Source organism: Saccoglossus kowalevskii, chromosome 14 (assembly GCF_978046115.1).
Source record: "Saccoglossus kowalevskii chromosome 14, keSacKowa6.1, whole genome shotgun sequence".
Classification (NCBI taxonomy): domain Eukaryota; kingdom Metazoa; phylum Hemichordata; class Enteropneusta; family Harrimaniidae; genus Saccoglossus; species Saccoglossus kowalevskii.
In genome coordinates, this window is record NC_140654.1 from 24,045,681 (window position 1) to 24,072,253 (window position 26,573).

The following is a 26,573-nucleotide window of genomic DNA, read 5'->3' on the forward strand; positions in this document are numbered from 1 at the left end:
AAAAATGCCGAAAAAAAAATTTTTGAACACGTTTCTAGCTTCTGCTGGCTGTCTGCTATGGACATCTGACTCTCCCGCTTTAAACAACAAATAGTGCGCTGTTGATGAAATTAGAATGAGGAACAAACAAACAAAATATTGGATAAATTGTTTCAGAAGTAGCCTGTCGTTACATATGGTCATGGCATTTTGTCGGCGTGACCATGGATGTACTAAGATTAGACTTAGTACATCCATGGCGTGACATACTGCGTCCTTACTGACCAACTTACTCGGGTGCACACAACGTTTGACTGCTGTTTCACGTTCGTTTATTTTTTTCCCCGGCAATTCAACAAAGAGGGCGGTATAAGACAACGAGATTGGAGTCATGGCGACGGAGCTCGTATTATAATGTTGACGTCGACACTCGATTCGGCAACTCAATGGACCACGGCAATTCCATTTACATATGAAAGTGGCAGCCATATTTATTGAGTATACATGTTCCTTAGGTAGAAGATCGACGAGGCTGTTTACCGGCACAACGTTTGTGCCAAGGTATACGGTACGTGCGCGGACCACGCGTATATTTCACTATTTTTTTGCCAATATGGTTTCACCAATGTCAATGACAGTAATGTAGACATCAGAAGACGGAGTATCGCTAGTCTTAACAGGTAGGTTGAAATAGACATTATGATCTGAGGTTAGAAAATACAGTTAAGTTCCGCCTTCTGGTATTGCGGCGGGCGTCCTACTGCCGGCGATGACCACTTGGCAAAACCGTACACGACGCAGATAGGATGTTTAATATCACAGGGCGCGCATAGATTATGAAATCACAGTTCTTCGTTCTTGAAGACCAGCGAATAGTGTAGTTGGTTCGATGAATACATGTGCTCAAAGTCTTGTATCGTTACGTTTACACGTGACGGATTACATATTTATACATGTAGTTGGTTTCACCTGGTATAACGTCATCAAACTAATAAAAGAGGATTACGAAATCCAAATTGTTTAATATGGAAGAAATCTTAAGTCTGTAGAACTGAAAACCGCACCGGGGGCGGCGGGGATAAACAGTGAGCAAAATTTGGCTTCCAAACAATTCAGCGGATAAAGAAACTTTGCCTTAATCATGATGAAAAATGTGTTCACCATGCGTAGGGGTCAATGACAAATCCATCAGCATGAACGTCATGGCTGTAATTAACATTTCCCCCAGAATATTTGCTGACCACAAAATGTTCACGACAAATCTCCCTGTGTTTGCATTCATTGGAGTTCTTCTAACGTAATATAATTTATATGACAAAATTAACAGCCCATATAAACTTTATTTATGAACAAGTGTTTATTCCCATGAGGCTTATACTTTCTCCTCCCCGTCCTCAAATCAACCAAGGCTTCAAGGTTATATCGACAAACGTTCGAGTAATGATTACATTTTTAGGATACAATCAGTAATATGATGTTCATAGTTGTAAAATATCCGAAAAAGGAACGGGTTTCAAACTTGTACAGTGAAACATGCACGTTTATTGGATCTCTCGTCGGAGGTGCTACTTGTACGTTGATTAGAGACGTTATGGTCCCCTTTTTCAAGGTTCATAATATAGTCAGAATGAGGCTTAAATAAGTGTGTTGTTAAATACGTCTGATATTTTCTCAAAACTCAAACTGTTGCTGTCTCGTATATTATAGACGGGCCAAGTCGTAAATATGTCTTTGTACATTGCATTTGCACCATCTTTTAATTGGATTACACCTTACTGTTTGTTTTTTGTATCTCCGATAGTGACTATCACATCCCATGGTGCTATCATTTATATTATAAACATGGAAACCTGGCAAATAACGTTATTACTGTGCTCGTGTATTGTTTTAGTGATCGTTATTGTAGTAGTGGTCGTCGTTCTTGGTAAGTATGGTATACACAATATAATAGCTTCCTATCTGTCATATATATTACAATGCTATTAACCTACTGGCAGGTACCCTCATATGTTAATTTCACAACAATTTATTATGAAATAAACTGAAATGAAAGCCCATGAAACCTTACTCGAATTTATTGGTCTGCGCCAACGTGTCAGCTGATGCCAATAAATGCAGGCCATAAACTGAAAATGTCAGAACCATTGCATAATACATTTCAACGAAATAAGAATACTTCCCCCTAACGAATTCACTCTGATGAAGTGTAAATAATATGTACACAATACAGCCGCCGCACAATACTAAATACTTTTTCTCGCTGTGGACACCATGATGACTGGTGGCGTTTATCAGACCATGGAAAGGACAATACAAGTGTATTGTAATGTTTGTTTTTTGTTGCTTGACGACAGTTTAATGAGTACGATACATATGTGTGTGTGTGTGATGATTCATTTATCAACTATATACTTTCTGTATACGATGGTAATAAATAAATAAATGCAAACTGGGTAAAAATCTTGCTAATAATATAAAGATTGATATATACAATGGCCAGTAAATAAACTTGGAAGTATAAGTAATCATATAGAAATGTGTCACGAGGTACAGGGAACATTCACTCTCGCATTGAGCATATGATCACGTGGGTAGCTAGTAAAAGTTTATACCAATACAGGTACACTGTAGGTAATTATTATATTGTATACACACTAAACAACGAACCGTGACGACCTTTGAGGTATTATTAGTAAGGTGTGGTCAGCTCTGTTGCACTCTATTTGGTCTTGTTAAAATACAAGGCGTTATCAAGTATTAAATGCCAAAAAAAATACGAAATGCCGATCAAAATATACCACAAATCAGTAGTAATTGTGCTAGGGGTGAACGCAGCTGAAATTCCTGAAATTTTCCAAAGTTTATTATACCCTGTGACTTTGAAAGCCCAAAGAAAAATCACAGAATAACCCAACCAGTTTATTTGGTATAAAGAATGTTGTAGTGCTTTCAATCCTCTAGCAATTTTATTAGTTTGCTATGTCTACCATTAAATGAAAAATAAAGTTCCACAGTCGCGTGTAGCGTTGCTTGCACTGTGCGTCGTACTTTCGCCGTAAGCCATCATGGCCTTTGTACCGCAATCATACATAGAGGACACACACTAACAGAAGAAGAGTTCTTTTAACGTTTCACATGGGAAATTACCGAGCAAACCCATACCCCCAAAAAAACGAAAATGATCAACAGGCTAGGAAAACGTGCTTTACTACAACAAACCATTCGAACAACATTGGAACGTTTTCAAATGACGTCATTTGTTTCACTGTGCGCTCGCTGGTTGTCTGGTTGCATGCATTGTCATTGCAATTTACAAATATTTATAAAATGAAGGGGTTGTTGTGTCGATAGTGTGTATTTGTCCGTCTTATTTCAGTGACGGCCAGTAGTGCGACATATAAGCCTTTAACCCTTTTGCGCCGCGGTAGCCATGTTAATTACAACACCATCGTGTTTCTTAATGTGTACGCGGAGAGTCAATCAATCAGTCTCAGATTTCATCATATGAGTACTGTAAAAAATGTTTTTTTAGCGAATTTAGCGAGAGAACTGATTCAAGCTAATGACTTTATTATTAATTCAAAATGGTCGCCAAACAACGTCTTTTTTCTCCACACACACTTTGTAAATTAGCACAAAAAAATAAACGTATTCATTGTGGTCATTATTTCAATGAAAATAAATAAATGAAGTGATACTGATATATTATTACGGAAATTAGTGGTATCACAGTCCCTCTATCACATCGCTATCCCTGATAGAGAGACTGTGGTGGTATTTAGTAATTGTTGAGTCCCAATATAAAAGGTCAATGTTCTGGGTGTAACGCAGCAGCGATACCCGCTTTTTCAAATCCCAGTTGAATCAGTTTTTTATCATTGCGAACAGAATCAAATTACACTTGACAGTTTTTCTTTGTTTTTATAACTGAGCATTTGTTTTTGGCATGCGACAAATAAGTATTGTGAAAACGGGAAATCAACAATGACAAGAGCGATTCATTAAATCAACATTTCGCTATTACGTCATTTTACCACAATTCGCTAAACTTGCATGTCGCTTTTTCAACATGTTTTACAGTATCTCATGACGTGTCACGAATGGTCATTACGTAAGCTAGATGCACCTGAGTCCTTAAATGATATATGATATAGGGAATAAGGTCGCTGTAAAACGTATCTATCATACACGACTCTCGTGCAACACGCAGGTTATATCATGATAGCGTGTGCTTTATAGATGTATGCCCTTTAACAGGATATGGTCAACCCTAATTTAACAAAGGTTTCTATACTAATGTCTAACTTGCAATGAAGTTTGATATCAATCAACATGCTAATACGATTCTGGGGCACCGAGTTCTTATTTTGGCACGATCATACCATCATACATAATAATGATAATACTGTAAAATGACTAATTTTCCCTGGGTTTAAATTTCACTGATTTACCATTTCAGGCATATTCAGTGGGTTTTAAATTCACGGTTTCGTCATTTAGATAATGTGTTCTATGCTAAATTTTACATATTCACTGTGTTTTAATTTAGCGCATTTTTCCAGTCAGCGAAATAAGCTAAATTAAAACCCAGTGAATAATTACCCCCTTTACAGTATGTAATCATCTAGAGATGAGATTCCCGTGACAGTGGGACATGGTCGAGTACTTCCTAGATAACAGGAAAATAATCTTACTATAAGTCCGACTATTAGATAATGTCAGAGGAAACACGAACTACTCATATTTAAAGCGCGGCCAATCCAGCAATTAGTCAGTCCACGAAAGTTTCCGGATTCTACAGCATACACCGTTAATGCTGCGAGTTTGTTTAGCAACATCAATCAACAGCAAAATTGTTCAAGAACTTAAAATCACATTTTGTTTTAGTTACACTATTTCCTTCTTTTATTTCAGTGTTGGTCAATAGAGCGGCATGTGAGCCTTTAACCGTGTCTCTTTGCTATAGCCATGTTGATTTCAACACCACCGTGTTTCCTAACGAGTACGCGAACAGTCAATCAATCGCGGAGTCTCGAATATCATCGCTTGAATACCTCAAGACGTGTCATGAAAAGTCATTATTTTTTGTCTGTAACCTATATGCACCTGAGTGTATAAATGAGGGTGAATATCTTCTACCTTGTCAGTCTTTGTGTGAAGAAGTATTAGCAGTGTGCAGCGCTACAATTGATGGCATAGTGTGGGATATTAATTGCGAAGATTTGCCAAATGATTACCGTTCAACAGTGTGTGTGGGAGGAACAGCTCCAGAAGGTAATTATAACGGAAATGACGTAATAGTAGGACGATAAAAATGCATAGCAATTTGAAATCGTAGTACGTATATGAATTTAAAAGCCCATGATAGGCGTTATGAAATATACACTCATGTCATTTTGTAATATTCATGCCATCAGCATCGCATTAAGCCATATACACATAATCACTTGCATAAACTGTCCACGATTGTTTTCTACACTTCTACAAATTCACGTCAGTAAAACAAAATCGTCATATACATTGCAAACTCACCTGAAATGAATACATAATGACCACATCTTACTAATTCGTAGTGCATAACTTTAACGTATATTGCACCGCCACCTGTATTTATCCCCCCCCCCCTTGTGCTCATCACTCCAGAGTTTGATGGCAACTGTGGTTCAGACGAGTTTAGATGCGACAACGGCGAGTGCATTAACGGAGATTATAGATGTGACGACACATATGACTGTATCGACTATACAGACGAGGACAATTGTGGTAAGTAGTTCTCAAGAAAACGATTTTTATTTAGTTTTATTTTCCGAATTTGTAATGTAAGATAAAATTAGGAAGATAAAAATATACACAAGAACATCCGCTTGGTACAACGATTCCTGCAAGTATACTGAGCCGATGAAGTGGCATCCGGTCCCGGTGTAAGAGTCAAAATAACATACCCCTTAGGAGGGGGTCCTAGATACTTCCTATCCCAGCGAATCGGCCTTTTAAACTAACAGAATCGAGAAAGCGGTAGGTCCTAAGGATGTATGATTCCAAAGTATGATTAAACAGAGTGTGACGTCATATCACGTGTTACCTTACAGACTGTGCCGACTACCGTTATATAGAATGTAAAGGATATAATGAATGTATCAACCCTGTATGGGTATGTGATGGAACTGCTGACTGTACTGACTCAAGCGATGAAATCTACTGCGACAGTAAGTTATTAATATAACCTCAGACAACTAATAATAATATTAGTTGTTTCATGATCTGAGATGCAACCTTTAGGATCAGAGCCTGTATTCCTTCTGACGCTGCCCTGCCAAAAATAAATATTCAAATGAGGTAATATTGGAAGAAAAGAAAATAAGCTTCTCTGAGAGAAATGTACATTTACCGGTGAGGACGCGCACAACATCGTTTATCTTCTCCTTCCTAAGGTAGAAGCCTACTCATAAATTTAAAAACCCAAAATTTATTCATTTTGCAATAAATTGTACTCCAAGGCAATATAAGAATACTGACCGAAAAAAAGCTGGGGGTCATCAGCCTTTTTTCTGAGAAATTGATGGTTGTATTCGCCATTTTGACACTATTATAACACTTTTACCACTGGTTCCTATGGCAGAGATATTATGCAATACTTCAAAATCCAGCCTGGTGACATAGGCTGAAAAAATTATTTATTGTTAATGATGGAGTACTTGTTGTTCCGAATTATTTAAAAAATCTGGGTTTTAAAAAGTGTCAAAAAATACAATTTCCTTTTACATTTTGTTCTATGGAATTGTTCTAAAAATAGCAATTTTCAAGAAATATTAGAACACGTTTCTCAAAAAGCATAACTGTAATACACAAAATAATGCTATTTCATTGTACCCTGAGACAATAGCTTCATAATTGTACAAAATATACTAATGAACATTGTTATGTGATTTATGACCAATTTTGTCAAAAATTATGACTAGGCTTCTATCTTAAGTTAAAGTAATAATTACGTCAGAGTACGTCACTAAATTACTCGTGGAACAAATACACGTGTAACATTGTTTTAGTTGACCTCTCGGTGGCAATTCAACCGTGAACTATTTGAGCACAGAAGCTAGCCTACACTGAAGGTCCAAATCAAACGTAATGTTCATTGCTGTATTCTCTCAAGGCCTCTTTATCCTGAATTCGATTACGGTATTCTGTTAGATAATATTTTTCATGAATCATAGAAAACAAATCAAACCCCTTGTGATGCTTACAGAAGTCAGTGAGAGGTTTGTCTGTGGATCATACAAAATGGACACTTTTTAAATAAAAACTCTTTTTCGTTTCCTTATGGGAACTATATGCCCTTATGCTTTGAGTAGATATCCTCAGTTCAAATCAATGGAATACTATATATAAATTATTTGAATAATTCGAATTGTCGCATGTTATTTACGTAACATAAGTTTGGCACAACGAACGAGGTCCATAAACATATTTTCAGTTCAAATCAATGGAATACTATATATAAATTATTTGCATAATTCGAATTGTCGCATGTTATTTACGTAACATAAGTTTGGCACAACGAACGAGGTCCATAAACATATGTTCAGTTCAAATCAATGGAATACTATAAATATATTATTTGAATAATTCGAATTGTCAGTATTTTATTTACGTAACATAAGTTTGGCACAACGAACAAGGTCTATAAACATATTTTCAGTACAAATCATTGAAATACTATAAATATAGTATTTGAATAATTCGAATTGTCAGTATGTTATTTACGTAACATAAGTTTGGCACAACGAATAAAGTCTATAAACATATTTTCAGTACAAATCAATGGAATACTATAAATATAGTATTTGAATAATTCGAATTGTCAGTATTTTATTTACATAACATAAGTTTGGCACAACGAACGAGGTCCATAAACATATTTTCAGTTCAAATCAATGGAATACTATATATAAATTATTTGAATAATTCGAATTGTCGCATGTTATTTACGTAACATAAGTTTGGCACAACGAACGAGGTCCATAAACATATTTTCAGTTCAAATCAATGGAATACTATATATAAATTATTTGAATAATTCGAATTGTCGCATGTTATTTACGTAACATAAGTTTGGCACAACGAACGAGGTCCATAAACATATTTTCAGTTCAAATCAATGGAATACTATATATAAATTATTTGAATAATTCGAATTGTCGCATGTTATTTACGTAACATAAGTTTGGCACAACGAATGAGGTCCATAAACATATTTTCAGTACAAATCAATGGAATACTATTAATATATTATTTGAATAATTCGAATTGTCAGTATGTTATTTACGTAACATAAGTTTGGCACAACAAACAAGGTCTATAAACATATTTTCAGTACAAATCATTGGCATACTATAAATATAGTATTTGAATAATTCGAATTGTCAGTATGTTATTTACGTAACATAAGTTTGGCACAACGAATAAGGTCTATAAACATATTTTCAGTACAAATCAATGGAATACTATAAATATAGTATTTGAATAATTCGAATTGTCAGTATGTTATTTACGTAACATAAGTTTGGCACGACGAACAAGGTCTATAAACATATTTTCAGTACAAATCAATGGAATACTATAAATATATTATTTGAATAATTCGAATTGTCAGTATGTTATTTACGTAACATAAGTTTGGCACAACAAACAAGGTCTATAAACATATTTTCAGTACAAATCATTGGAATACTATAAATATAGTATTTGAATAATTCGAATTGTCAGTATGTTATTTACGTAACATAAGTTTGGCACAACGAATAAGGTCTATAAACATATTTTCAGTACAAATCAATGGAATACTATAAATATAGTATTTGAATAATTCGAATTGTCAGTATTTTATTTACGTAACATAAGTTTGGCACAACGAACGAGGTCTATAAACATATTTTCAGTTCAAATCAATGGAATACTATATATAAATGATTTGAATAATTCGAATTGTCGCATGTTATTTACGTAACATAAGTTTGACACGACGAACGAGGTCCATAAACATATTTTCAGTTCAAATCAATGGAATACTATATATAAATTATTTGAATAATTCGAATTGTCGCATGTTATTTACGTAACATAAGTTTGGCACAACGAACGAGGTCCATAAACATATTTTCAGTTCAAATCAATGGAATACTATATATAAATTATTTGAATAATTCGAATTGTCGCATGTTATTTACGTAACATAAGTTTGGCACAACGAATGAGGTCCATAAACATATTTTCAGTTCAAATCAATGGAATACTATAAATATATTATTTGAATAATTCGAATTGTCAGTATGTTATTTACGTAACATAAGTTTGGCACGACGAACAAGGTCTATAAACATATTTTCAGTACAAATCAATGGAATACTATAAATATATTATTTGAATAATTCGAATTGTCAGTATGTTATTTACGTAACATAAGTTTGGCACAACAAACAAGGTCTATAAACATATTTTCAGTACAAATCATTGGAATACTATAAATATAGTATTTGAATAATTCGAATTGTCAGTATGTTATTTACGTAACATAAGTTTGGCACAACGAATAAGGTCTATAAACATATTTTCAGTACAAATCAATGGAATACTATAAATATAGTATTTGAATAATTCGAATTGTCAGTATTTTATTTACGTAACATAAGTTTGGCACAACGAATGAGGTCCATAAACATATTTTCAGTTCAAATCAATGGAATACTATATATAAATGATTTGAATAATTCGAATTGTCGCATGTTATTTACGTAACATAAGTTTGACACGACGAACGAGGTCCATAAACATATTTTCAGTTCAAATCAATGTAATACTATATATAAATTATTTGAATAATTCGAATTGTCGCATGTTATTTACGTAACATAAGTTTGGCACAACGAACGAGGTCCATAAACATATTTTTAGTTCAAATCAATGGAATACTATAAATATATTATTTGAATAATTCGAATTGTCAGTATGTTATTTACGTAACATAAGTTTGGCACAACGAACAAGGTCTATAAACATATTTTCAGTACAAATCATTGGAATACTATAAATATAGTATTTGAATAATTCGAATTGTCAGTATGTTATTTACGTAACATAAGTTTGGCACAACGAATAAGGTCTATAAACATATTTTCAGTACAAATCAATGGAATACTATAAATATAGTATTTGAATAATTCGAATTGTCAGTATTTTATTTACGTAACATAAGTTTGGCACAACGAACGAGGTCTATAAACATATTTTCAGTTCAAATCAATGGAATACTATATATAAATTATTTGAATAATTCGAATTGTCGCATGTTATTTACGTAACATAAGTTTGGCACAACGAACGAGGTCCATAAACATATTTTCAGTTCAAATCAATGGAATACTATATATAAATTATTTGAATAATTCGAATTGTCGCATGTTATTTACGTAACATAAGTTTGGCACAACGAACGAGGTCCATAAACATATTTTCAGTTCAAATCAATGGAATACTATATATAAATCATTTGAATAATTCGAATTGTCGCATGTTATTTACGTAACATAAGTTTGGCACAACGAACGAGGTCCATAAACATATTTTCAGTACAAATCATTGGAATACTATAAATATAGTATTTGAATAATTCGAATTGTCAGTATGTTATTTACGTAACATAAGTTTGGCACAACGAATAAGGTCTATAAACATATTTTCAGTACAAATCAATGGAATAATATAAATATAGTATTTGAATAATTCGAATTGTCAGTATTTTATTTACGTAACATAAGTTTGGCACAACGAACGAGGTCTATAAACATATTTTCAGTTCAAATCAATGGAATACTATATATAAATGATTTGAATAATTCGAATTGTCGCATGTTATTTACGTAACATAAGTTTGACACGACGAACGAGGTCCATAAACATATTTTCAGTTCAAATCAATGGAATACTATATATAAATCATTTGAATAATTCGAATTGTCGCATGTTATTTACGTAACATAAGTTTGGCACAACGAACGAGGTCCATAAACATATTTTCAGTACAAATCAATGGAATACTATAAATATAGTATTTGAATAATTCGAATTGTCAGTATTTTATTTACGTAACATAAGTTTGGCACAACGAACGAGGTCTATAAACATATTTTCAGTTCAAATCAATGGAATACTATATATAAATGATTTGAATAATTCGAATTGTCGCATGTTATTTACGTAACATAAGTTTGACACGACGAACGAGGTCCATAAACATATTTTCAGTTCAAATCAATGGAATACTATATATAAATTATTTGAATAATTCGAATTGTCGCATGTTATTTACGTAACATAAGTTTGGCACAACGAACGAGGTCCATAAACATATTTTCAGTTCAAATCAATGGAATACTATATATAAATTATTTGAATAATTCGAATTGTCGCATGTTATATACGTAACATAAGTTTGGCACAACGAATGAGGTCCATAAACATATTTTCAGTTCAAATCAATGGAATACTATAAATATATTATTTGAATAATTCGAATTGTCAGTATGTTATTTACGTAACATAAGTTTGGCACGACGAACAAGGTCTATAAACATATTTTCAGTACAAATCAATGGAATACTATAAATATATTATTTGAATAATTCGAATTGTCAGTATGTTATTTACGTAACATAAGTTTGGCACAACAAACAAGGTCTATAAACATATTTTCAGTACAAATCATTGGAATACTATAAATATAGTATTTGAATAATTCGAATTGTCAGTATGTTATTTACGTAACATAAGTTTGGCACAACGAATAAGGTCTATAAACATATTTTCAGTACAAATCAATGGAATACTATAAATATAGTATTTGAATAATTCGAATTGTCAGTATTTTATTTACGTAACATAAGTTTGGTACAACGAACGAGGTCTATAAACATATTTTCAGTTCAAATCAATGGAATACTATATATAAATGATTTGAATAATTCGAATTGTCGCATGTTATTTACGTAACATAAGTTTGACACGACGAACGAGGTCCATAAACATATTTTCAGTTCAAATCAATGGAATACTATATATAAATGATTTGAATAATTCGAATTGTCGCATGTTATTTACGTAACATAAGTTTGGCACAACGAACGAGGTCCATAAACATATTTTTAGTTCAAATCAATGGAATACTATAAATATATTATTTGAATAATTCGAATTGTCGCATGTTATTTACGTAACATAAGTTTGGCACAACGAACGAGGTCCATAAACATATTTTCAGTACAAATCATTGGAATACTATAAATATAGTATTTGAATAATTCGAATTGTCAGTATGTTATTTACGTAACATAAGTTTGGCACAACGAATAAGGTCTATAAACATATTTTCAGTACAAATCAATGGAATAATATAAATATAGTATTTGAATAATTCGAATTGTCAGTATTTTATTTACGTAACATAAGTTTGGCACAACGAACGAGGTCTATAAACATATTTTCAGTTCAAATCAATGGAATACTATAAATATATTATTTGAATAATTCGAATTGTCAGTATGTTATTTACGTAACATAAGTTTGGCACGACGAACAAGGTCTATAAACATATTTTCAGTACAAATCAATGGAATACTATAAATATATTATTTGAATAATTCGAATTGTCAGTATGTTATTTACGTAACATAAGTTTGGCACAACAAACAAGGTCTATAAACATATTTTCAGTACAAATCATTGGAATACTATAAATATAGTATTTGAATAATTCGAATTGTCAGTATGTTATTTACGTAACATAAGTTTGGCACAACGAATAAGGTCTATAAACATATTTTCAGTACAAATCAATGGAATACTATAAATATAGTATTTGAATAATTCGAATTGTCAGTATTTTATTTACGTAACATAAGTTTGGCACAACGAACGAGGTCTATAAACATATTTTCAGTTCAAATCAATGGAATACTATATATAAATGATTTGAATAATTCGAATTGTCGCATGTTATTTACGTAACATAAGTTTGACACGACGAACGAGGTCCATAAACATATTTTCAGTTCAAATCAATGTAATACTATATATAAATTATTTGAATAATTCGAATTGTCGCATGTTATTTACGTAACATAAGTTTGGCACAACGAACGAGGTCCATAAACATATTTTTAGTTCAAATCAATGGAATACTATAAATATATTATTTGAATAATTCGAATTGTCAGTATGTTATTTACGTAACATAAGTTTGGCACAACGAACAAGGTCTATAAACATATTTTCAGTACAAATCATTGGAATACTATAAATATAGTATTTGAATAATTCGAATTGTCAGTATGTTATTTACGTAACATAAGTTTGGCACAACGAATAAGGTCTATAAACATATTTTCAGTACAAATCAATGGAATACTATAAATATATTATTTGAATAATTCGAATTGTCAGTATGTTATTTACGTAACATAAGTTTGGCACAACAAACAAGGTCTATAAACATATTTTCAGTACAAATCATTGGAATACTATAAATATAGTATTTGAATAATTCGAATTGTCAGTATGTTATTTACGTAACATAAGTTTGGCACAACGAATAAGGTCTATAAACATATTTTCAGTACAAATCAATGGAATACTATAAATATAGTATTTGAATAATTCGAATTGTCAGTATTTTATTTACGTAACATAAGTTTGGCACAACGAATGAGGTCCATAAACATATTTTCAGTTCAAATCAATGGAATACTATAAATATATTATTTGAATAATTCGAATTGTCAGTATGTTATTTACGTAACATAAGTTTGGCACGACGAACAAGGTCTATAAACATATTTTCAGTACAAATCAATGGAATACTATAAATATATTATTTGAATAATTCGAATTGTCAGTATGTTATTTACGTAACATAAGTTTGGCACAACAAACAAGGTCTATAAACATATTTTCAGTACAAATCATTGGAATACTATAAATATAGTATTTGAATAATTCGAATTGTCAGTATGTTATTTACGTAACATAAGTTTGGCACAACGAATAAGGTCTATAAACATATTTTCAGTACAAATCAATGGAATACTATAAATATAGTATTTGAATAATTCGAATTGTCAGTATTTTATTTACGTAACATAAGTTTGGCACAACGAACGAGGTCTATAAACATATTTTCAGTTCAAATCAATGGAATACTATATATAAATGATTTGAATAATTCGAATTGTCGCATGTTATTTACGTAACATAAGTTTGACACGACGAACGAGGTCCATAAACATATTTTCAGTTCAAATCAATGGAATACTATATATAAATCATTTGAATAATTCGAATTGTCGCATGTTATTTACGTAACATAAGTTTGGCACAACGAACGAGGTCCATAAACATATTTTCAGTACAAATCAATGGAATACTATAAATATAGTATTTGAATAATTCGAATTGTCAGTATTTTATTTACGTAACATAAGTTTGGCACAACGAACGAGGTCTATAAACATATTTTCAGTTCAAATCAATGGAATACTATATATAAATGATTTGAATAATTCGAATTGTCGCATGTTATTTACGTAACATAAGTTTGACACGACGAACGAGGTCCATAAACATATTTTCAGTTCAAATCAATGGAATACTATATATAAATTATTTGAATAATTCGAATTGTCGCATGTTATTTACGTAACATAAGTTTGGCACAACGAACGAGGTCCATAAACATATTTTCAGTTCAAATCAATGGAATACTATATATAAATTATTTGAATAATTCGAATTGTCGCATGTTATTTACGTAACATAAGTTTGGCACAACGAATGAGGTCCATAAACATATTTTCAGTTCAAATCAATGGAATACTATAAATATATTATTTGAATAATTCGAATTGTCAGTATGTTATTTACGTAACATAAGTTTGGCACGACGAACAAGGTCTATAAACATATTTTCAGTACAAATCAATGGAATACTATAAATATATTATTTGAATAATTCGAATTGTCAGTATGTTATTTACGTAACATAAGTTTGGCACAACAAACAAGGTCTATAAACATATTTTCAGTACAAATCATTGGAATACTATAAATATAGTATTTGAATAATTCGAATTGTCAGTATGTTATTTACGTAACATAAGTTTGGCACAACGAATAAGGTCTATAAACATATTTTCAGTCAGTACAAATCAATGGAATACTATAAATATAGTATTTGAATAATTCGAATTGTCAGTATTTTATTTACGTAACATAAGTTTGGTACAACGAACGAGGTCTATAAACATATTTTCAGTTCAAATCAATGGAATACTATATATAAATGATTTGAATAATTCGAATTGTCGCATGTTATTTACGTAACATAAGTTTGACACGACGAACGAGGTCCATAAACATATTTTCAGTTCAAATCAATGGAATACTATATATAAATTATTTGAATAATTCGAATTGTCGCATGTTATTTACGTAACATAAGTTTGGCACAACGAACGAGGTCCATAAACATATTTTTAGTTCAAATCAATGGAATACTATAAATATATTATTTGAATAATTCGAATTGTCAGTATGTTATTTACGTAACATAAGTTTGGCACAACGAACAAGGTCTATAAACATATTTTCAGTACAAATCATTGGAATACTATAAATATAGTATTTGAATAATTCGAATTGTCAGTATGTTATTTACGTAACATAAGTTTGGCACAACGAATAAGGTCTATAAACATATTTTCAGTACAAATCAATGGAATACTATAAATATAGTATTTGAATAATTCGAATTGTCAGTATTTTATTTACGTAACATAAGTTTGGCACAACGAACGAGGTCTATAAACATATTTTCAGTTCAAATCAATGGAATACTATATATAAATTATTTGAATAATTCGAATTGTCGCATGTTATTTACGTAACATAAGTTTGGCACAACGAACGAGGTCCATAAACATATTTTCAGTTCAAATCAATGGAATACTATATATAAATTATTTGAATAATTCGAATTGTCGCATGTTATTTACGTAACATAAGTTTGGCACAACGAACGAGGTCCATAAACATATTTTCAGTTCAAATCAATGGAATACTATATATAAATCATTTGAATAATTCGAATTGTCGCATGTTATTTACGTAACATAAGTTTGGCACAACGAACGAGGTCCATAAACATATTTTCAGTACAAATCATTGGAATACTATAAATATAGTATTTGAATAATTCGAATTGTCAGTATGTTATTTACGTAACATAAGTTTGGCACAACGAATAAGGTCTATAAACATATTTTCAGTACAAATCAATGGAATACTATAAATATAGTATTTGAATAATTCGAATTGTCGCATGTTATTTACGTAACATTAGTTTGGCACAACGAATAAGGTCTATAACATGGTTTCATTCGCAGGTTACCAAAGCCCTAGTTGTTCCCAAATGTCGTACCTTTACTGGGCGTGCAGCGATGACTCGGCCTGTATATATAATAGTTGGCGATGTGACGGCGTCACTGATTGCTTAGATTTAAGCGACGAGGCAATTTGCGGTGAGTTTTAAAAACAATTGTATGAATTTGTTGTGTGTTCAAACACTGGTTGATGGTACACCTAAAATGGTAGTTTGGCGCGTACAAAAATAATCGTTTAGTGACGTGTTGAATTCAGGTACGTAATATTAATTCAAAATGCTGCGCCATTGTTTTATCAGACGAATACTATCTGGTGTGGTAGAGATGAACAGTCGTTAGTATTCCATTTTGTCGTTCTTCAAGCTCATTTTAAAGCGAAGGGATCGTCGCCTGCGCATGCGCGGGAGTCCCAAGTGACGATAACAACGCACGCAAAAACGCAAAGGCTCATGGTTAATAGTTTCTACTACAAGTCAAACAAAAATGTACTACGACGAACGATGGACTGTAAATTGATAATGTTTGTTTCAAGTATCTTCACATGTGGTATATTACTCTATTTATTACTTTAGTTCCTTGCGCTGACGGATTTACGCCGTGTTCTGATGACGGGTTGTGTATCCCCGATGAGTGGGTCTGTGATGCCTACCCGGACTGCGGGGACGGGAGTGATGAACAGTCATGTCGTAAGTGTCAAATTATATAACTGAATAGGGGTGTTTGTGTCCGATGGCAGCAGTTTATTCACTTATTTGGAGGGAAGGGGTCCTTCTTGCGTGAAAGCATAAATGCCCATATTCTGGTTTTGATATTTTCTATTACTTGCTTCTCAAATTACACATGCACTTCACTCTCCAGACAATCACAAATACCACCGGTTAACAAAATCCACCCGAGAAATTTTGAGAACGCCGCCATCTTGAACAATTATTACAAGTGACAACAGTCAATAGCGTATATTTCAACTTATATAATACTTATGAAGTATTGCGTCATTTGATTATTCATGCGTACATTCGATTCCGAAAAACAAATCAATAAACACAAACTCATTTAAAAAATAGCAATAGACGTATTTTTAAAAAAAATTCCCTGGGGGTTGTCCAGCCCATCAAGGGGAGAGGGGGTACTCCAAGTTAGACCTGGTACCCATGCTGAAGAATAGCTTTTCAAAAAAGCCTTTAAACACGTAATTATTTGTGTGAAATTATACCCCTTTTCAAGTGCAGAAACTTAAATACCTTATATACATACTAAAATCATACTGTTTCGAACTTGAGGAAGATGATTTCATGAGATTCCTTTTTTCATACTTATTTATATATTTTAAAATATTCGACCATAAACACGGTACACGCGTATACGTGTGAAATAACTACTAGTAATTGACACCCCTTTTAAGCGTTTATTTTTATCTCAGTTTGCGTACCATATTTTATTTACAGAACCCTCTCCTCCTCCCCCCCCCCGGGTGTCCAGGCAATAAATCACCGAATTCACGCGTTGTGTCGCGTTCTACGATCACTTCAGTTTTATATTTAGTAACGTGAAGGCATGTACTGAAAACTAGATACTTTTACACGAAATGTTGGTATCACCCATTCTTTTACTGGTGTGTATAGTCTGTGTCTTACGTGATGGACCAATAATTTATTCTATTACCAATGTATATATAATTGGTTCTCACACAATGGTTCAGTCATCTATATATTTTAAAATTTGGTTCAAACCTTTATTTACGAATTGGTCACAGTTTTACTCAAAATGTCTGGGCACCTGGAGCCAATATTTTCGGTAGTATTGTCACAATGAATACTCTCCCACGCTCTGTCCAAGAGTGTGTTTCTTTATTTATTCTTGCAAAACAAAGTTGCGAACTGTAATCGATCAGATTTGTTTTCTCTTTAGAGAGTACATCATTGACCTACCATTGCCAATGCCATTGATTGATTGACATATTACCAGTCTCAAGTTTAAGGTAACATTCATTCCCCATGGTTAAAATATGTTTTTGTTTTTTTAACAGCATCTACCACATGTGAACCCGGAAAGTTTGTGTGTGGTACTGGTTGGTGCCTGACACCAACGTGGGTATGTGATGGCTTCGACGACTGCGGGGACGGTTCTGATGAAAGTGTGGCAACATGCGATCGTAAGTTGATTGTTTAGTTTATATGTTGCGTTTTAATGCCATGATCCAAATACGATCGTTAATGTACATAACAATAAAGAAAGGAAACATCTTGAAAAATGTACAACGTCTTTGCGGTATACTCGAGTCAATATATTGTAACAGTCGATGAAATATACGCATATTGAGTAGTAGCGCGTTATAACGGGGACAGCACAAGGGGAAATTAATATTTTTCCTCGACATCTACCGAATTATATAGTCATATAATCAATATCAAAAATATTATGTTCAATTATAATAAGAGAGCTAAGTATGTAAATATATGTCACGAGAAGACTACACATATGACTAGTTTTCGGAACTTTAGCAAAAAACTCGCCTTCGCCTCGGCGTGTTTATGGTGTAATGTTAAGACATATGACACCAGGCATGGTGCCAGTTCGACTTTATGCTATATTTGTTCTATTATTCGCTAAGTATATATTCGTTACATAATACTTCAAAATGTAACATATATTAGAATGAGATATTCATAACACAGTAACAGTTGAACACATTGATTCTATTACATCCTGGTGCTAATATTACCCTAACGTTGATCTCACAGTGTGTACAGATGTTCAATTCCGATGTGCCGATGGTACTTGCATAGCAATCAGTGAGCAATGTGATGGCAACGATGATTGTGGCGACAGCTCCGATGAAAACGACTGTAGTAAGTCCAGAATGCTTTATTTGTTGCATCATAAGTGTAGTGTATTGTAGTGTAGCGTAACGTAGCGTGGCGTAGCGTAGTGTAGTGTAGCGTAGCGTAGTGTAGCGTAGCGTAGCGTAGTGTATTGTAGTGTAGTTTATTGTAGTGTAGTGTAGTGTAGTGTAGTGTAGTGTAGTGTAGTGTAGTGTAGTGTAGTGTAGTGTAGTGTAGTGTAGTGTAGTGTAGAGTAGCGTGGCTTGGCGTAGCATAGTGTAGCGTGGCGTGGCGTGAAGTAGCGTAGTGTAGTGAAATGATTTTGTATTGTAATGCACTTTATAGCAATACATTCTATTCTATTCTATTCTATTCTATTCTATTCTATTCTATTCTATTCTATTCTATTCTATTCTATTCTATTCTATTCTATTTTTCAGCATGCAACAGCAATCAATTCACCTGTGATGACGGTAGTTGTGTGAGCCTTTCAATGCAATGTGATGGAAATAACGACTGTTCTGACGACAGCGACGAGACTGTATGTGGTAAGTCATTACGTCCTAGTCATAGAATATTGTGTTAAAAAAACAATATCCTATATTCTGGTGGAGAATTTAGCGCAGTTAGACGGGGAATTTAACTCAATTCTTTGTCTGGAATTTCTGATGCGTTTGCAACACAGTCGTCAGTTAATCTAGCATAGTACGTGAACTGAGAAAGACAAGGCGTCAATTTCTTCTAGGAGAAAGCCATAAATCTTGTTGTCGTTTTCTTCGAGTAGAATGAGGGACATTTTGCTTCTGCATTAACATAGAACCCTATTTCACCAACTGAAAACTTTTTTAATAAATAGACTTAATTTGTTTCTCTTGCCCGTGGAACAGTATATAACTGCAAAAACTCAGTTAACCGCGGTTTGACTAATCGCTCCACGCAGAATATGGACTTACTTTGATAAAACAAAGATTTTCTTTTTTTCAGAATGTGGAACCGTAACAGTGCCACTGCCGCGAATCGTTGGCGGTGTCAACGCAGAGCTCGGCGAATGGCCGTGGCAAGTCTCATTACAAACGCAAGGATCCCATTTCTGTGGAGGCACATTAGTTCGCCCGCAGTGGGTTGTAACTGCTGCACATTGTGTTGTCGATGAGTAAGTCATTTAGTATATACAAATTATTAGTAGCAATACTTTCTAGTTCTTAAAGCGACAAATCGTCAAATCAACGAGCCCAGCGCTTAACGGCGTCATTTGAAAAACGTGTCAATGTTATACAATCGACCAATACAAGTTCTCATTTCAGTTTGAATTACGAAATTTATAAATAATAATAAAGATGATGGGAATATCTTTGTTGCGCCGATAGTGTGGCGACAGGACAATGACATTGCTAGTAAACCACATGTTAGATATGAGTTGTAAATTACATTTACGGCAGTTATTGACCCATGGAGATCTTGTCTTCGTCATCTATCTTCATTGCTGACAAATACGCAACCTCAGTTGACATTTCGTGACCCCCCTGAAGGGACATTATAATGACAAGTCGCTATTATTCTCTCATACTGTGCTGCGTGGGACAAAAGTTTCTTTTAAATTGTCACTTTATTGTGAATTCCACTAGTACAAACTAAAACTCAATCAGTTACAGATCACTGAGTTTAAATGAGCGCATTTCGATTCCAATCTTCCTTTTAATTTCCAATAAATTCAGCAAAGCTGGGTTCCCTTATATCCCCGGGGCACTTCGCTGGTTGATTTTAAATTTCGCGGAGAAAGATTTAACTTTTCGAACTTCACTGTGACATGTCGGCGAAAACCGAAAACGAAAGTACTTTTCAAAAAACTGAATGATAACCATAGATCAAGCAGGAGGACAAGACAAATCGAAATTATTTTGGCAATGGGGGATGATTACCTGAACCAAAAACATCAAAAGAGACGTTTGAACAGATCTAGAACAAGCAGGCGTCGTATCTTCTTGCTGTTGTTATAAATTAAGTTTTTTTTTTTATTTTTACCAAAGTCCACATTTTATCAAAAAAAGATGTTTGTGTTTGAAAATCAGTGGAATGGGGTTGTCTTTTTATTTTGCGGAAGAGTCATATGTCCCACCATGCATACCAGGTCAAGTGCTTTTTGGTGACAGCTAGCTTGATGTACTAGTGAAGGCGTCATAGTCATAATCATCGTCTTCGAAACTCGTTCCGTTTGACGTATACAACGCGCGTATAATACTTACACTTTACACTTACACCATATCACAATTCAAAATTATAGTGCATTGTGGGATTGTTGTGTCCCAATCGAATTGTGATCGAACACAACCTCGCAAATCCGAAAGCGCGCCCTCTCGTGCAACCCGAATTGAACAATCCCACAATGCACTATAATTTGGGATTGCGATATGGCGTTGTGTCGTCACAGGAAGCGCTGTTCCAGCATATCGGTGTAGAAGATGCCGAACTGCAGCGTCAATGGCGATATGGTATATGTTCTCCCCACAAATAATTAGACCGCTCTAGCTTACGAGAGACAAACATGATATATTCTCACAGGCCGCTACATGTATGAGAGCGTTCTAACTGTCCACACACTGATGCGTAAGAATACTGCCTACATCCATATTTTTTTCTAAAAGCGCTCAATGAAATTGTCAAACTTTCCCCGACGTGACCACTGCGACTGTTGCCATCGATTTTATTTGAATCTAGATCTCAATACTTTCACGTTTCTCCTGCATGGTCAAGTCAATACGGGCGCATACCACGACTATTGAAGTTCACTGATATTAAAGCGCGGTGGTCATCGCGCATCGCGTGTTCGAATTTCATGTAAATAAACAATGTATTTCACACGCGTTGTATACGTCGCTATGAGTCCCATATCGAACAGGACGCGGCACGACGACCGCCGCCCTTTAAACTTTTACATATTTCACTCTCGCTAATAATGGTTCTCGTGCCAAGACCCAACTTATTTTGTTATTCTAAGAACTCCCTGCAGAATTGTGACGCGCTTTTAACTTGTATGATAATGTTATCAGCCTGGGGGCTTGTTGGTTTGTGGGCGCCCAATCGCCAGGCTTTTACCGCTCTAGTCGTAATCTGATTGATTGATTGATTTATTTATTGATTGATTGATTGATGAAGAATGAAAACCCACAAATGGCCGAATCACAATAAACCTTACTCCTGTTACGTCATATCATCACCTCGGGTCTGGGTAGAACACGTTACAATATAGATACATTCTGAGTATCATAATTTTTAGTTAATAAATGGACTATAATTTGATGCTAACTAATCTCTTTGTATTCATTGCAGAGTTGCTAGCAACTTTGAGGTGCACATGGGTATGTCAATGCACGCTGAATGGGCGCAGACTGAAACACGTGTCGTTAAAGATGTCAACCGTATAATCGTGCATAGCAGTTACGACGTGGACACACAAGACTACGACATAGCGTTGCTTGAGCTCAGTTCCGCGGTTCAACTAAATGACTATATACGACTGGCGTGTTTACCGTCGTCAGATATGGATTTCCCAGATGGCAAAGACTGTTTCATTTCTGGATGGGGTTATACCGAGGAAGGTGGTAAGTATATTTTTTCCAGTACATTCAACCAATATGTATAATTTTCATGTTTGTTAATGTTATAATTGTTATAACAAAAATGGCGACCGGACATTCAAATTTTGTTGAGACCAAACAAAATTAATAAATTGGTCTACACATGTATGTATCATGTTCTTGGATGTCTTTATGAAGGACGAAAATAACATTCAGCCGAGTACATTTGCTTCATTTTGAATTAGAAAAATAACACAGGTGGCAGCAGATTTTGTCTCGAACACGCTCACAAACTGATTTACATATATCTATGCCTATTTACATAATGGTCGTTAACGAGTCATGTACGCATGCGTGTTACAGGTGATTCACCGTATGTTCTACAAATGGCATCTGTACCACTCGTATCCATCACTGATTGTGCCGTACTTTTATCCATAACAACGAGAATGATATGTGCAGGCTACCCAGAGGGTGGAATTGATTCCTGTCAGGTATGCAAATATTTAACATTATACTGAATCACCCAAAACGACATATTGGATTTGAACTTAGGGTAGATTGTGCCGGGGGGGGGGGGGGGTGCAGTTGACACATAGCTGGATAGGGAGGTGCCCCTGAGTGCTCAAAAGTGTGACCATTATTATACCTGGATAGTGGCAAAATCTATACCCATATTTATATCAAAGTATCATTTCTGTCATCACTGTTTATTCCAAATAAAACAGTTACCATATTTGCTCTATTAGAAGAGCATCTCCAATAAAAGCACATGTATGCCAACAGTTGCATTGTATATTGATTTATTAAAGTATGTATTTGGACCATAAAAACACCTCTGTCTTCATAATTTTACCAAATTGGAAAAATATTACCAATTTTTATACCTATCTAAGACTAAAACCCAAAAAACAAGACCCATTTCAGGGGCACGTTCCCATTAGACAAGTTCTATGTATTGCCCCCCCCCCCCCGAGATTGTGCGCAAGCAACGTAATAGTGGTACACCACAATACGTGTAGAATGATCCATACTTGCAAAAAAGTATGGTTAGAAAATGTCATTGTTCATATTTTGGCATTGTGCAGTGAAAGATTCTGCAATAAATTGCACTATAATGCAGTTAATTTGACAAAGTATGGGTCCACCAGCCCTTTTTTGAGAAAATGAGTTATGTAGTAAATTTTAAAATAATAGGTAGATTTGGGTTGCTACAGTAACAATAATGTCATAACTTATGTTGTTGGCATGGTGACATAGGGTGAACAAATGATAGATTGTGATGATATTAACCCTGTTGTCCACAAAACATGTAGTAGTCCACAAAACAAGTAGTCCACGTCACATCTTTGTATTACGCAATTTATACGTTAACTCATGTACCATTTTTGTATGTTCTATGGTTAAGTTATCGTGAAATAAACTCGATCCTGCTATCAATCTGGTGAATTGCCCCTCCCCCAACAGAGTCTAGTGTTATTCACTGTAAGTATGTTACACTACTAGACTTGTTTAAATTATTTATTAAAACCCTTTTTAATACTCTCTTCTCACGTTATTATATTTTCAGGGAGACAGTGGTGGACCATTGGTTTGCGATATGGACGATTCCAAGTGGTATTTGGCAGGGGCGGTGAGTTGGGGTATCGGATGTGCTAGGCCGCGGAAACCTGGAGTATACGCACGAATCACATACTTCCGAGACTGGATTGATGGCTACATAACATAACATAGTATTTGTGTGTGCTGCTGTTTTTTTTTTAAACATTACAGTACATGGAAATGAAATCATAGCAATATTTGTATTATATGTAATAATTTTAACAGAGTTCTATTTTATACATACGTTTTCAACAAGAAAGAATTTTTTTTACATGGAATTGGCAGATTTATAATTTTCACACGCAGTCTGTCCATTTTTCTTTTCAGGGAGGTTTAAGACAATCATGTACACATGACACTCATAATCAAACGTCTCCATATCCACTAACAGGAAATATGGGAGATAAGTGTGAATTAATACGATTCGACAAAATCAGATTTATTTAGGAAATAAATACTAAAAATTTATGTGCATCATTGCCGAACAATAAAATATTGTTACAATAACTCATGAATAATGCATGAACACAGTGATGATGCGTCATTGTGACTCAATTGTACATGTAATTACTTTTTCTCATCTATTTACTGTTTTTGTGCATAGTTTGTCTGACAGGGTTTATTTTAATACAGATACCTGAAATTGAGCTGATTTTGAATCGAACTCGAATAGTGCAACTGACAAAGTCCAACTTATCACATTTGAATAAGTGAACGTGGGTGCAAAAGTCTAACTTATCGGTACTATCAGATTTGAATAACTGAACAGGACTGCCAAACTCCAAGTTATCACATTCAATCAAATAAAAAGACTGCAAAGTCTAACTTATCATAATCGAATAATGTGACTGCAAAGTCCAACTTATCACACTTGAATAATGTGACTGCAAAGTCCAAATTATCACATTCGAATAATGTGACTGCAAAGTACAACATAAACATCATTGAGCGGTTTGTTATTTTCAAACCTATGATAGTACCTTACTTATTACATGTGGTGAAATAGATACAAATAATGGATAAAGGTTGAATATATGACTTAAAAAATTTATTGGAGAGAAAACTGATTTTGTAGTGATTGCGCTTGATTTTTTAGTCTCCCCTTAATTGACAATGATATTTTCGGCTTGCTAAAATTAGTTACCTTGTGGTGAACATTTGTATATTTTTCATCAAGAACTATTTTTTATAGGCGCGGATCTAACTTTGACTTAATAACAAATGCATGCATGTGTTACATGACTGGTTTGGTATACTAGTATAGTAAGTTACGTAATGTATACGTATGGTAAATATGCTAAGTACCTCATCCTCACATTGCATCACATGCTACATTGTATACATTTGACTCACAACAGAGAAGAGAAACAGCATCTACTGTTCTTTTTGTACCTGAAATACGCATTTGTTTTTGTATTTACCGAGTTGCAGTGCAAACAACTAGCCCATGTTCAATCATTATGAATCGTTTTTAATTTATTGAACTACTTCATAAATTTTGGTATTCTTAAAAAAAAAATGTAGGATACGATTAGGAACACTATTGACCGATTCTAGTTGCCAATGACTACCAAAGACGAATTACCAATACATGGGAAGTAACAAATGGGCAAGTTACGGACACCTGTCATTTTTATATCAGGGTCTAGTAGTTTTTATTGTACTTATCGTGTGAACATTTTTAATTGGTTTTAATATATACGATGTATATATTTGTTCAGAGCTTGTAAAAATGTATATACAAAGATTAATTTAGTTTGTGGTCTACTTTGATATGAACCACATAGTGGTTGTATGTTAATGTGTCAAATAAATTATTTAATAATTGTCAGTTATTTTTCTTCACATATATGTCATGTTCCCAGGTCATGTTCCCATCATATATTGCATCGTATATTAAAGCCTACGCATGCGTTAGATGGCTATAGCATGTCATTGTTTACAAACAAAAGTCTACCCATGAGCCTTTGTGTTGTTATCATCTCTTGGAACTCATTGCCCCAGCATGCGCAGGTGATGAGCATCCCGCTTTAAAATATGGTGACTAAGTTATCAAAATGTTAGGAACACTGATTATACTGTGTCCCAACCAATCAAAATATCCCAATCAA

General features: G+C 33.8%; 1 protein-coding gene across 1 annotated transcript; it reads left to right on the forward strand.

Annotated features, from left to right (window-relative positions):
* Positions 1-465: 465 nt before the first annotated feature.
* LOC100373316 (uncharacterized) lies at positions 466-26,293 on the forward strand. Its single transcript, XM_085508056.1, has 14 exons — positions 466-659; positions 1,781-1,903; positions 4,894-5,253; positions 5,623-5,742; positions 6,069-6,185; positions 16,467-16,601; positions 17,036-17,149; positions 18,490-18,615; positions 19,205-19,312; positions 19,726-19,833; positions 20,270-20,438; positions 22,613-22,884; positions 23,224-23,354; positions 24,431-26,293. The coding sequence occupies exons 2-14, from the start codon at positions 1,822-1,824 to the stop codon at positions 24,587-24,589; spliced, it is 2,001 nt and encodes a 666-aa protein (XP_085364182.1). The 5' UTR covers positions 466-659; positions 1,781-1,821; the 3' UTR covers positions 24,590-26,293.
* The last annotated feature ends 280 nt before the right edge of the window (positions 26,294-26,573 follow it).